This window comes from Rana temporaria, chromosome 5, assembly GCF_905171775.1.
Source record: "Rana temporaria chromosome 5, aRanTem1.1, whole genome shotgun sequence".
NCBI classification, from domain to species: domain Eukaryota; kingdom Metazoa; phylum Chordata; class Amphibia; order Anura; family Ranidae; genus Rana; species Rana temporaria.
Window position 1 is genome coordinate 175,487,422 of NC_053493.1, and position 14,972 is coordinate 175,502,393.

The 14,972-nt window shown below is 46.5% G+C and overlaps 1 protein-coding gene across 1 annotated transcript in view; it reads left to right on the plus strand.

Moving 5' to 3' along the window:
* The window catches only part of PDCD6 (programmed cell death 6), a 247,390-nt gene that overhangs the window by 45,559 nt on the left and 186,859 nt on the right, over nucleotides 1–14,972 (plus strand). Inside the window, exon 2 of the mRNA XM_040353418.1 lies at nucleotides 3,606–3,667. Within this exon, the coding sequence (XP_040209352.1) occupies nucleotides 3,606–3,667 (62 nt within the window). The remainder of the gene's footprint in view (nucleotides 1–3,605; nucleotides 3,668–14,972) is intronic.

The window sequence follows — 14,972 nt, forward strand, 5'->3', positions numbered from 1 at the left end:
GTCTGGATTTGAACCAGCGAACCTTTTGCTGCTAAGTGAAAGTGCTAACCACTACACCAGTGTTTCTCAACTCCAGTCCTCAGGGCGCACCAACAGGTCATGTTTTCAGGATTTCCCTCAGATGAAACTGCTGTGGTAATTACTAAGGCAGTGAAACTGATAAAATCACCTGTGCAAAATAATGGAAAGCCTAAAAACAAGACCTGTTGGTGCGCCTTGAGGACTGGAGTTGAGAAACACTGCACTACACCACTGTGCTGCCCCTAGGAGCACAGTGGTGTAGCTGCAGGCATCCTTCAGATATCCCCCACTGATGTCCAGGACGTCATATGACATCCTACGGTACGGAAGTGGTTAAGCATTATTAAAATCGCTGCTCCTGAAAAAAATGCAGTTTTTCAAACCTTTTTTTTGCATGGATACATGTCCCCTGGGGCAGGGCCGGGTCACCAAACACTTTTTATGACAATAACTTGCATATTAACCACTTAAGCCCCGGACCATATTGCTGCCTAAAGACCCAAGGTGTTTTTACAGTTTGGGACTGCGTCGCTTTAACAGACAATTGCGCGGTCGTGCGACGTGGCTCCCAAACAAAATTGGCGTCCTTTTTTCCCCACAAATAGAGCTTTCTTTTGGTGGTATTTGATCACCTCGGCGGTTTTTATTTTTTGCGCTATAAACAAAAATAGAGCGACAATTTTGAAAAAAATTCAATATTTTTTACTTTTTGCTATAATAAATATCCCCCAAAAACATATATAAATTTTTTTTTTTCCTCAGTTTAGGGCGATACGTATTCTTGTACCTATTTTTGGTAAAAAAAATTGCAATAAGCGTTTATCGATTGGTTTGCGCAAAATTTATAGCGTTTACAAAATAGGGGATAGTTTTATTGCATTTTTTATTAATTTTTTTTTTTTTACTACTAATGGCGGCGATCAGCGATTTTTTTTTTTTTTTTTTTTTTTTTTTTTTTTTTTTTTCCGTGACTGCGACATTATGGCGGACACTTCGGACAATTTTGACCCATTTTGGGGATTTTTGTCATTTTCACAGCAAAAAATGCATTTAAATTGCATTCTTTATTGTGAAAATGACAGTTGCAGTTTGGGAGTTAACCACAGGTGGCGCTGTAGGATTTGGTGTACACTGTGTGTGTGTTTACAACTGTAGGGGGGTGTGGCTGTAGGAATGACGTCATCGATCGAGTCTCCCTATATAAGGGATCACTCGATCGATGCAGCGCCATAGTGAAGCACGGGGAAGCCGTGTTTACACACGGCTCTCCCCGTTCTTCAGCTCTGGGGAGCGATCGCGACGGAGCGGCTATAAACAAATAGCCGCGCCGTCGTCCCGGATCGCTCCCCGAGGGGACCCGACCGCCGTAAGTCGCGGGGGGGGTCCCGATCGGACCCCCGACCCACGTCTAGGCAGGGACATACAGGTACGCCAATGTGCCTGTACATGCCATTCTGCCGACGTATATGTACATGCGGCGGTCGGGAAGGGGTTAACCTTTAAAATTAACATTCTATCATTCTCTCCTATAGACTTTTAAAGGGTGGTCCGCTGCTTTTCGAATTTGCCGCGAACACCCCAAATTTGTTCGCCGAAAGGGCGAACAGCCAATGTTTGAGTCAAAAGAGGGGTAGAGAAAGGAAGCGCCACCTAAGTGCAGTATTAAAGAGGTTCTTTTAATGACACATTGTACAAAACACACTTACAAGAAGGTAAGGAAAGAAGGCTCATCTGTAACATCCTGTAGTCCTCGTCCCGGATCCATGGGCTGCTTAGAAGTGAAGAAAGCAAAATGTGTGGAGTCTTCAGGCCTGTCCTGTGGCCATCAGGATGAAGCCTGTTCCAGCCTGACAGGTCACGTGATTACTTCCGAGGAACACTTCCGGGAAGGAGGGTCAGACAGGGAGAACAAAGGCTGATTGGGCAACGCGCTCGGAGCCACTGCTCCTTCTATTGGCCTGGTCAGCCTTTGTGCTTTCTTCACTTCTAAGCAGCCCATGGATCCGGGACGAGGACTACAGGATGTTACAGATGAGTCTTCTTTCCTTACCTTCTTGTAAGTGTGTTTTGTAAAATGTGTCATTAAAAGAACCTCTTTAATACTGCACTTAGGTGGCGCTTCTTTTCTCTACCCCTCTTTTGTTTACCACAGAGTCAGCTCTCTGAGGACAGCAGCCGCCATTAAACAGCCAAATCACCTGCATTTTTAACCATTGAACTGCCTGTTACTATTATTTCTAATGGACTAATCACCATACTTCTGCCCATACATGTACTTTGTATCTGCGCTGACAGTTACCTCTCCTAATGTCAAACCCATAAGGCTCATCCCTACCGTGGGGGTGTTCAGCTCATCCCTAGCCATGACCCACTTGTATTTTCACAAGTGGACACAAGAACCTACGAACCTACATCTCTAGATACATGTTCGTGCAGCACAGTGGTGTAGTGGATAGCACTTTCACCTAGCGGCAAAAAGGGACGCTGGTTCGAATCCCACCCATGACACATCTGCCTGCAGTTTGCATGTTTTATTGCTGTATGTGTCTCCCTTGGAGACGTCTCTTGTCGCGATGACCATTGTCTTTTGGGCAAAAAAAAATAGAAATCTCCCCAGTGCCTACACACAAACGACACCCCAGCGCGAATATACAAGAAGTCGGTTGTTCGCCACCTACTGGACGCAGCAAAGGCGTGTATACCGCTCTGCTGGCGGTCCCCAAACCCACCAATGGTAGCCATGTGGCTACAGAAGGTGGACGACATTAACGCAATGGAAGACCTGATTCTGACAAAACAAGACAGGACCGAACGGTACTCTCAGACGTGGAAGTTATGGAACTTTTTTAAGTACTCGGCGGAGGGCCAGGCCCTCAGAGGTAACCCCTAGACGGTCGGAAACTGTTACCGCTTAGGCCGGGAGACAGACTACCAGAGAGACCTCCTGGAGTGGACCACCAATGCCCGGTTTCTGCCCGGGCTCGTGAATTCCATACTCGTGACTCCCCCCCCCCCCCCCCCTTTCACCTCTTCTCTGCTATACAACTCTTTCCTGTCCTCCTCTAGCCGCACTCTATGCGGCACCTGCACTCTACTTTCTTCTTCTCTCTCTATTTGCTGGCACTTAGAAAAAGGAAAATGGGGGGAACTGTGCCCACTGCTCCTTATTGACATATCGCACCTCATCAGCTCTGGACTCTCGACAAGAGTTGTACGAGAGTCGTGCTACTGAGGACGGGGAGGTGAGGCGTTGAAGGGATTCACCCTGGTATACCTACTTCTCTATTTGTGACAGATAACGTCCCCGAAATGTTGTCCTCCTCTGTATTTATGTTCTTGACGGTGCAATCATTGTAATGTTCATGTTATGGTTCATGTGGACCAGTTTCTTGCTATGTATAAATAAACATTTAAAAAAAAAAAGAAATCTCCCCAGTGGAGCAACAGTGAAAAACATCTTGGCAGAAATTCTCTCCTTCCCTTTTCTATCCTAAGGAAAAGAGAAAAGTTTTTGGTTGGATATATTCCTTTTTTAATTGTAGTTGTTTTGTTCAAACCATCTGTTTTTTGTTTTTTTTTCTCAGAGTGGACACAGACCGAAGTGGTACTATATCTGATAATGAACTTCAACAAGCATTGTCCAATGGTGAGAAATTGCCTTTTTAAATATGGGGTTTATTCACATTGTTTAAAATATGAACTTGGTCTTCTGTATCATATGTACACTATAAAATATCTGAAATTATATGCATATGATCTGCTTGTTTGTTGGCACCTGTGAATAACAATCAAATGTTTTTGTCCAACAGACGCAGTACCAGCTGGGTTGTACATCTTCCATACACTTTAACTAAACTAAAAGTAAAAAAAGTAAAAAACGCCTCCATCAGTGGAGTAAACAATGCCCTATCTTTGCTTTTAGTTAGAGGAAAAGTGCCTTATTCTTGGTATGAGTGTAAGGAATAATTCCCCCATTGATGGTGTCAGTGGGAGGAATGTTGCCCATCATTGGTGTGGTTTGGAGGGAAAAGTGCCCCAAGGGTCGGATAAAGGCGAGCAAAAAGCAGCATCTGGCCCCCGGGCCACAGTTTAGAGACCACTGCTCTAGACAGGAGGCACAGCTGTGTCATGCTGCTATAATATATAAACTGCTTCCAATTCTACATAAAACCTCAACAAACATTTTAATACAAATGAACATGAAATCACCACAACAAAATACTAAGAATGGCATACAACATGGATGAACATGAAAATTACATATGCTATATACAGTATTTGAACACCACAAGCACAACCTTATTTTAACCACTTAAGGACCCCCTACCGACAATATACGTTGGCAGAATGGCACGGCTGGGCACAAGCACGTACCTGTACGTGTCTCTTTAAGGCCCAGCTGTGAGCTCGTGACCCGGTCTGAAGCTGCGGGACCCGATCGCCGCCGGTGTCCTGCGATCAGTCACCGGAGCTGAAGAACGGGGAGAGGTGTGTGTGTGTGTGTGTGTGTGTGTGTGTGTGTGTAAACACACCTTCCTCGTTCTTCATTGTGGCAGTGATCATCTGTTCCCTGATATAGGGAAAGACTATCACTGATGTCACACGTCCAGCCCCGCCCCCTTACAGTTAGAAACGCATATGAGGTCACACTGAACCCCTACAGTACCCCCTAGTGGTTAACTCCTAAACTGCAATTGTCATTTTCACAGTAATAGGTGCATTTTTATAGCACTTTTTGCTGTGAAAATGACAATGGTCCCAAAAATGTGTCAGAAAGCTCTATTTGTGGGAAAAAAAGGACGCCAGTTTTGTTTGGGAGCCACGTCGCACGACCGCGCAATTGTCAGTTAAAGCGACGCAGTGCCAAATCGCAAAAAGGTCCTTAACCTGCATAATGGTCCGGGTCTTAAGTGGTTAAGCACACAATACTAAAACCATTTCCTAACATTGTTTAGCTGTATTTGTAAAGAAATGGGTGCCCAAGGGAACTCAATTTAGACCTGTAATAGAATAATTCATGTTGATCAAATTTGCGTTTGGTACTTGTGAATTAATAACTGCATAGAAAGCAAAAGAAACTCCAGTTTCTGTGGGACTTCAAGCCCTAGCTGAATGTGTATAAATCAGCGTTTAACATTCCTTTAAGGCAGGCCTCGCCAAAATCTGGGTGCCAGGTCGCAATTGTGACCTGGTGCCTGGGGAAGCTTAGGGCTGCAGAAGGCTGCAAAGCTGCGGCCTCAATTACCAGCCGGCGCAATGGAGGCGGGCCAGCGCCCGCCGGTAATTGAGGCCGCGGCCTTCACAGAAGGAAGCTGAGGCCAGCAGAAGGCCGCAAAGCCGCGGCCTCAATTACCGGCCGGCGGGCTGGCCAGTTATTGAGGCCGCGGCTTTGCGGCCTTCACAGAAGGAAGCTGAGGCCTGCAGAAGGAATCTAGGAGTGGCCATCTTGTGGTGGCGGTTTGTATTACAGGTTACATTACAAGTAGCAAAAAACAGCAGTTCGAATGTGTTTTTTCACTGCCATCTCCTTCTTTCTAATTAGAACCCCCCAAACATTATATATATATTTTTTTTCTAACACCGTAGAGAATAAAATGGTGGTCGTTGCAATAATTTTCTGTCGCACCGTATTTGTGTATCGGTCTTACAAGTGCACTTTTTTTGTAAAAAATACACTTTTTTTTAATTAAGAAAAATAAGACAACAGTAAAGTTAGCCCAATTTTCTTTTTATATTGTGAAAGATAATGTTACGCCAAGTAAATTGATACCCAAAGCTCCTAACTTTTTTAGCTATCTCCTAGATTCCAAGCAAATTTGTTAAACCCTGCTTTAAGGACAGAGAAATTTATGGATTGTTGGGTTATATTGCCACTTACAGGAGGCTTTGGACACAAACAAAGAAAATTGTCTGCCCAGTATCACTCTTCCTACTTCCAGCATGCCACAGTTTTTTTTTTTTTCTTTTTTTGTTAGATAGTCCCACACTTAGGTTACTATGGGAGGTCTTACACCGGTTCGGCTTTATTTTGCGGGTCCAGGCCCTGTACAGTTCTCTGAGGGAGTCCAGACGGGGTCAACCCTCGCTGCACAGAGGTACGCGGCAGGGGTGCCCCCTGTCCCCGGCCCTCTTTGCATTGGCCATCGAGCCGATGGCGATCCTCATGCGCTCTTCGGAGGCGCAGGATGGGATGTCCGTGGGCCCGGTACAGGAGAGGCTTTCACTGTATGCCGGCAATACCCTTCTGTATCTACAGAACGACAGGGACTCCCTGGGGGGGGGCCCTGTCTATCATAGATCAGTTTTTCCGGTGTCTGTATTAATTGGGGCAAGTCTGTTTTATTCCCACTCTCCTCTGCGGACGTCGCACTGCCAACTAATACCCCACTAAATCTGGTCTCTCAGTTCAAATATCTAGGCGTCATAGTAAATAATGTGCTCAACATCTCCAACAGAATCCTCAGCGCTGATGAAACAACTTTGCTTTCTAAAGGACTCCATTTTTGCCCCAGCAAACATTTTAACCTTTTTGGGACTCTTTTAGATGTCAAGTTTTCTAGAAGCCTTACCTTGAAAAAACATTTTAACACCTCCATGTCTGATATTCCACATGTCCCCTCTGACAGTCCGGAAATCGGTGAGTCTTTGTCCCCTCCTACTATGTTCAAAGATGTTTGTGCTTTGCAGGATTTAATAGATCTGGCTACTGAATCCGATCCCTGTCTCATTGATCCCACAGATACCAGTAGTACTATATCATTAGTGGGAATGCTTTAAAAAGCATTCCCAGTATTGATATTTATTTTTTTATTCTTCTTAATTAGTGGGAATACTTTAATAAGCATTCCCAGTATTGATATTCGTTTTTTATTATTTTTATTGGGAATGCTTTAATAAGCATTCCCAGTATTGATATCCGTAAGTTTATTATTAGTGGGAATGCTTTAAGCATTCCCAGTATTGATATTTAGTGGGAATGCTTTAATAAGCATTCCCAGTATTGATATTCGTAAATGTATTATTCTTAATTTTAATTTTATTCCGTACGTTTTTTGGCTCTGCGTAACTTCTGCATACTTTCAGCTATTGAGACCATTCAACTATTAAAATATTAAGCTTTTAGACACTTTTTTTTTTTTTAACATTGAAGTCAATGAGAACATGCTTTTTACGCCTTAAAATCTCATGTGCTGCCAAATGCTTCTTCTCCTTCATACTTTCACTTACAGACACCAAACAAACTTTAAAACGGTCACAAAATATTCAGCTATCCGAAAATGACTTTTTAGATTCATATCTTTTACGTTTTTTGTGAAAAAGCAATTTACGTTTAGTGTTTTTTTTAGAAAATTTTATCGGTTATAATGTGTTCCTATGGAGCAGCTTTACAGTGTGTCATGTGACCATTACAGTGCAGATCATTGAAAAAAAATTATCTTTAAAAAAAGGGGGAACAAATTGCTCTCACGCCCACAAGATCTACTTGTCCATACACAATTTATATATCAAAACGTAGGTATTTCTCTTTCGTTCATAGACGGACACAGCCTTCATTGACCTTAGGGTTATGCTTCTTCCTACCAGGAGATTTAGGCAGAATTCTACAGCACTTAAGGTGTTAAAAACTTTCCTTCATGCTGCTCCTCCCAGGGGGCGTGGCTCCCCCAGGCATAACCCACACCCTGCTTTAGCAGCCTCAGTTTGTTTTCTGCCTAACGACAGGAGGTCAAGGCTATCTCTGGAGTTCCTGGACTCTGGAGTTTTTTTCTGGCGATTTTTCTCGCTTTTTTTATTATTTTGTTCCTGCATTTTTGAATCCTGCGATTCTTCTATCAACAGCCGACTGGGTGACAGGCTGGGTCCTCGACTCTTGTAGTCCCCCCATGTTCGGCCTTCGAGCGTGTGCCGGCCCTCAGCTCAGCTTTGGGACGTCCACGACAGGCCCCATTGCTCCAGGGGCGGCCGGGGAACTTTGGTTCTAGGGCACACATATGACCGGTCTCTATGGCTTTGTCACAGTGTGTCTGGCCGACAGCCATGCCGTTTACGGACGTTGGTTCTGTCTGGGATACCTCCAGCCGGGTAGTCGCAGGACAGGTAAGTAGTGGCCCCTTACTCAGGTAAGTGGTCTGGCTGGTGGTTTCCCTGGGGAGGTCGACTGAGGGTCCGCCCTGCTTTCCTCTCTCCCCTTCCTCTCCCTCCTTCCCCTGACTGGGTAGTGGCTGTGAAGGGGGGCCTCCTGGGTTTTCTTTGTTACCACCGGGGCCCGTGTGTTAGGGGGACTGTGTTGTTACTCTGGGGGGGTGCTGCTGTGTGCTGCTGTGTTCTATGAGGTAATTTTTACCTCAGACAGCGGCCGTCTTGGAAATCTCCTTGGTAACGCTGTGATTCTTTTCTGAGGTAACAGACAAAGCAGTCAGGGCTGCTGTGTTCTATGAGGTAATTTTTACCTCAGACAGCGGCCGTCTTGGAAATCTCCTTGGTAACGCTGTGATTCTTTTCTGAGGTAACAAAGCAGTCAGTGCTGCTGTGTTCTATGAGGTAATTTTTACCTCAGATGGTGGCCATCTTGGAAATCTCCTTGGTAACGATGTGATTCTTCCCTGAGATGACTCGGCACAGCCTCTGGTCAGTTTTAGTGCTGTTACAGTTTTAGTGCTGTGAATCTTCCATGAGGTGAATACACATCACAGTCAGCACATCAGAGCACACCTGAGGTTTTTCAGCTCCCTCTGCAGCTGGGTGGGGTGGTGAATACCGGGGGCCCCCATGCTCTGCAATAGCAGCAAGGAGGTGACCAGTGGGGTTTTTTTGTCCTGCCTTGCAGGGTGGGTGACTCAGCGCTGACACTATGGAACTCAAGCTATGCCTGAGTTAACCCTTAACGCCCCTCCCCCTGCCACATCTGTTATGTTGGCTGTCCTGGGTTTCTTGCCAGGTTTGAAGCAGCTAGTGCCCGGATGGGGGGTAAAAAAGCGCCCCCTCCCTGAAGCCTGCTTCTGGGGATGACACAGAATCGCTGTTTTTTTCTGGTTCTGTTATGTCAGAGGCTGCGGGTTTTAACCCTTATGGATAGTGAGGATGACTCTGCTGCAGTCAGTTGCTGGCAAGAATTTGTTGGAGCTCTTGTTTCTGCGGTGCGTGAGGCTCTAAAAATTGAGGATGTGGCGGAGACACCTCCGTGTCAGTACCAGCAGACTACCACGCATCGCTGAAGTGTTTCCTTGTGTTCCTTATTTGGACTATATGTTATACAAGGAATGGGATGCACCGCAAAAAGTTTGTCCAAAAAACTTTGCAACCCGTTACCCCCTTGAGGGGGGCTTTAAAAAAAAAAAAAAAGTAGGTCTCTCCTCCGCCAGTGGACCCCCTGTGTCCAGACTGCGCAAGGCCACCACATTGCCTGTGGAAGGGGCTCCTGCATTTCAGGATCCCGCTGATAGGAGAGTGGAGGCCGTGGCCCGCTCCCTATTCACGGTGGTGGGTTCGGCGGTGAGGCCGGCTCTGGCCGGGGCCCTGGCAGGCCCCGACTAAAAGGGCGAAGCTCCTGCTGCAGGAGCTGGAAGAAGGACCTCTAAGGTGGCCTTGGTGATCACCGTTAAGGGTGAACGGTCCTTTTGGGTCTTCCCTGACTGGCATCATTGAGGATGCCACAGGTGGTAAGCGCATGCTGTTCCCACGGTTTGGGAAGGGCTAGGGACCTCGCCCTGTGCAAGGACCCTCCTTGCCTACCTCCGAGCGTTTTTTCGCTCGCCCTGTGCGGTGGGGGTAGGTCTACATGGTGCTTGAATCCCCGCTGCGGGGTAGCAGCGCACCGGATACCGCATGCCTAACAAGTCTGCGGACATACCTGCTTCCGCCTGAAGGTCTGCTACCGCCCGTGTCTCGGGTGGGAGACTGGCTTCGCATTGCGAAGTGTTTTCCTTGGGGTACAAGATTGAGTTTCCGATACTGGCCCGGCTGTGACAGCGGGGGTTTGTTATCATGGGATGTCTGGACGACATTCTCCTACGAGCTTCTTCGAGCTCTGCATTGGTGGAGCCGTGTCTATCACGTGTCAGGCTCTCCGAGTGTTCGGCTGGTTTCTGGATTGTCCTGAAATCAGGGTTGATTCCGTCTCAGGGATACCTGAGACTGGTCCTGGATTCCTCCGGGGCGGGAGTGTTTTTCTCCTAGCGGAAAAAACTTCAGACTCTGCTATCTGCTGTGCAGCAGTTGCCGACCCAGAAGCGGTCATCTCTGCGATTCTGCAGGAAGGTTCTGGGTCAGTTGGTAGCCTCTTTCGAGGCGGTTCCGTATGCCCAATTCCACGCCAGGGTACTACGGAGGGAACTGCTGTCACGATGGGACTAGCTTCCGTCATCTCTGGATTACCAGATTCAGTTGAGTCATCTGATCATGTCTCCCCTGGTATGGTGGCTGGCGTTTCCGGTGCTTCGGGCCGGAAAGTCATTTTTCTGCAGGCCACTGGACAGTGGTCACGACGGATGCCAGCCTCTCCGGTTGGGGAGGGGCGCTCGGGGCACCCAGTCAGCCCAGGGGCACTGGACTCAGGTGGAGTCCTGCCTACTGATCAACGTTCTGGAGCTCCGAGCAATCAAGCTTTGCCTTACCAGGTGGTCCCTGGATCTACAGGGCCGACCGGTCAGGATCCTGTCCGATAACACCACGTCCGTGGCGTAGGTTGATCATCAGGGAGGCACACGGAGTTCTGTTGCAGCGACGGGGGTCGCGTGCATCCTTTCGGTGGGCCGAAGGGTCCGTTCCGGCTCTATCGGCCGGGTACATTCCGGGAATACGGAATTGGCTAGCCGACTACCTAAGTCGCACTGCACTGGGCCAAGGAGAGTGGTCTCTCCACCCGCAGGTGTTTCGGGGTCTGTGCCGAAAGTGGGGCACTCCGGACGTGGACCTTCTAGCGTCCCGTCTCTATATCGGTAGGTGCCACGGTTCGTGGCCAGGTTTAAGGACCCGTGGGCGGACGCGTCAGGCGCGTTGGTGGCTCCTTGGGGTCGCTGTCGCCTACTTTACACCTTCCCTCCTCGGAAGCTTCTTCCTCGCCTGCTGCGCAGAGTAGAAGCTGTAGGGATTCTATCGGTCCTGATTGCCCCAGATTGGCCGCATCGCTTCTGGTACGCGGACCAGGTGCGTCTGCTGGCAGACGCCCCCTAGCGTCTTCCCCTGGGAATTGATTTTCTGTTACAGGGTCCAATCTTCCACCCTGTTTCACAGCCACCGGCCTTAGCGGCGTGGCTGTTGAGAGCCAGGGGCTTAAGGACCGAGGCCTATTGGGCTCGGTGGTCTCTACCGTGCTGCCTGCACGGAGGTCTACCTCACGTAGGTTTTTTCCTCATACATGGAAGGCCTACTTCTCTGTGTGTGGGGAGATGAACTGGCACTCTCGTACATGCGTTGTGTACAGGATTCTGCTGTCTTTGCAGCAGGGAGTGGTTCAGGCTCTCGCCTTACGTACGGTTAGGAGCCAGATTTCTGCTCTGGCTGTTTTTTACTTGCAGCGACCCTTGGCATAGCACTCCTGGGTGCGTGCGTTGGGTCAGGGGGTCTGGCAGGTGGCCCCTCCGGTGCGCCCTCCATTACCCCCATGGGACTTGAATTTAGTCCTTTCAGTGCTTCGGGATGCTCCCTTTGAGGACATTCGGGAGGTTTTTTGTTTTATTGTCACAAAAGGTGATTTTATTTCTGGTAGCAATTACCTCGATCAGACGGGTGTCTGTCTGTTCTGGTGGCCTTGTCTTGCAAGGCTCCCTGCTTGGTCATCCGTAAGGATGAGGTGGTGCTGCGGCCGCAGCCGTTTTTCTCCCTAAGGTCGTTTCGGCTTTTCACTTGGATGTGGACATTGTTCTTCCATCCTTGTGTCCTCAGCCGAAGAACCTGAAGGAGGCCACTTTACATTCTTTGGATGTGGTTCGGGCCCTTCGAGTTTACTTGTCGGCGACAGCTCCGTTCCGGATGTCGGACTCGCTGTTCGTGTCTGTGTCCGGTCCCAGTAAGGGCCTGGCAGTTTCGTCGGCCACCATTTCCAGGTGGATCCGACGGATTGTGCTTCAGGCCTATGCCCTGAAGGGCGGGCGCCCCCCTTTCGGGTCATGGCGCATTCGACCAGGGCGATCGGGGCCTCTTGGGCTTTCCGACACCAAGCCTCTGTGTTACTGGTGTGTAAGGCTGCGACCTGGTCGTCGGTCCACGTTTTTTTAAAGTTTTATATGGTGGATGTGAGTGCATCTTCGGATGCCTCCATTGGCCGCAGGGTGTTACAGGCGGCAGTTTAAGGTTGGAGTTCCTCCGTTGAGTAACTCCGGTTTTTGTTTGGGGTGTAACCTGTTTTTGCTGTGTTATTTTTCCCACCCCTCGCATTTTTTTGACACTGCTTGGGGACGTCCCTAAGGTCAATGAAGGCTGTGTCCGTCTATGAACGAAAGAGAAAAAAGGATTTTTGTACTCACCGTAAAATCCATTTCTCTGAGTTCATAGACGGACACAGCACCCACCCCTCCTTTGTTTGTACTGCTTGTTACGAACTGAGGCTGCTAAAGCAGGGTGTGGGTTATGCCTGGGGGAGCCACGCCCCCTGGGAGGAGCAGCATGAAGGAAAGTTTTTAACACCTTAAGTGCTGTAGAATTCTGCCTAAATCTCCTGGTAGGAAGAAGCATAACCCTAAGGTCAATGAAGGCTGTGTCCGTCTATGAACTCAGAGAAATGGATTTTACGGTGAGTACAAAAATCCTTTTTTCTGTCTCGTTCCAGGCAATGTGATCAGTTTTGTGATAGGCATTTGACTTTTAGTTCCAGGAGCTTCTAAAGGACAAGAGCCCCAAAATTCCTCCCCATTGAAGTCAATGAGAACATGCTTTTTACCGCTTCAAAACACACGTTCTGCCAAAAGTTTCAGCTCCTTAATACTTTCACTTACAGACACCAAACAAACTTTAAAGCGGTCACAAAATATTCAGCTATCCAAACATGACTTTTTAGATTGATATCTTTTACGGTTTTTGTGAAAACGCAATTTACGTTTAGTAATTTTTTCAGAAAATTTTATCGGTTATAATGTAATCCTATGGAGCAGGTTTAGAGTGTGTCATGTGACCTTTACAGTGGAAATCATCCACAAAAAAAATTATCTTTAAAAAAAGGGGAAACAAATTGCTCTCACGCCCACAAGATCTACTTGTCATACACAATTTTATATATCAAAACGTAGGTATTGTTGTCTGGTTTCAGGCAATGTGATCAGTTTTGTGATATGTATTTTAGTTTTAGTTCCTGGAGCTTCTAAAGGACAACAGCCTGAAATTTTCTCTCATTGACTCTCATGTTAAAAAATCTAAAAAAATGTTCCTGCAAAACACACAAAGACACTCTTTTCTAAATCGCTGACATGGCCACATTTTTAAGTTTATCAACATAAATTTCATATCGATGCGTTCACAAGGGCCGTGTCTTTCAAACGGTGAAGTCGCTGTATCGACCGCATGTACGGTTGTGGATTTATTAAGGTTTGTTTGAAGGCGTAATTCATGTATTTGGTCTGTGAATTAAAAGGCGTTTGTAATGGTATTTCTTTCCATAAATAGCTTTCCTTACTTACCTCAGTGAAGTCCTCCTCACTGACCTGGGGGGGGGGGGGGGGGGGGGGGAAACTCTTGAGGGGGAGGGGCGACCAGGAAGTCAGGATACTCTCTACTTTGCAGATAGAGAAAGGAGCTGTGTGTCCTAAAGATAGTGTAGTGGTTATGGTGAATGGCTTTGGTGCAGGCTCAGCAATTCGGCATTCCCACTCGCATTTTCCTCAGGAAATGCATTTTCTAGTCGTTTTTTATTATTATTCCGTACGTTTTTTGGCTCTGCGTAACTTCTGCATACTTTCAGCTATTGAGACCATTCAACTTTTAAAATGTTCATCTCGTTCAGCTAACGATGGGACTTCAAGTTTTTTTGTACTATTTATACTTTTTAAAATATTAAGCTTTTAGACACTTTTTTTTAAACATTGAAGTCTAGGAGAACATCCTTTTTCCCGCTTCAAAACACACGTTCTGCCAAAACTTTCAGCTCCTTCATACTTTCACTTACAGACACCAAACAAACTTTAAAACGGTCACAAAATATTCAGCTATCCGGCTATGACTTTTTTTAGATTGATATCTTTTACGTTTTTTGTGAAAAAGCAATTTACGTTTAGTGACTTTTTTTCAGAAAATGTTATCGGTTATAATGTGTTCCTATGGAGCAGCTTTACAGTGTGTCATGTGACCATTACAGCACAGATCATCCACAAAAAAAAAATTATCTTTAAAAAAGGGGGAACAAATTGCTCTCACGCCCACAAGATCTACTTGTCATACAAAATTTATATATCAAAACGTAGGTATTTTTGTCTGGTTTCAGGCAATGTGATCAGTTTTGTGATAGGCATTTGACTTTTAGTTTCATAAGCTTCTAAAGGACAAGAGCCCCAAAATTCCTCCCATTGACCGTCATGTTAAAGTCTAAAAAATGTTCCTGCAAAATGCACAAAGATGCTCTTTTTTAAATCGCTGACATGCCCACATTTTTAAGTTTATCAACATAAATTTTTATACCGATTTGTTCACAAATACCTTGTGTTTCAAACGGTGAAGTCGATGTATCGATCGCATGTACGGTTGTGGATTTATTAAGGTTTGTTTGAAGGCTTCAATAACTGATTACCACTAGAAATGCAGATAAGGGGGGTACTGTTGTGATTTTAAGATTCTGTTGTATATAAAAATGAGGCACTTCGCCAATTAACAGATACTAATACATATCTATCATTGAAATCGGACCCTACTATCCCTTTCTCTAAAGAATTGACCATGCTCCTAGACCGTGCTGTACAATCAGGCATTTTTACCAGCAAGGAAAGATCTTTTTATTCCTGTTAACCCTATCATGCCCATTTTTCATG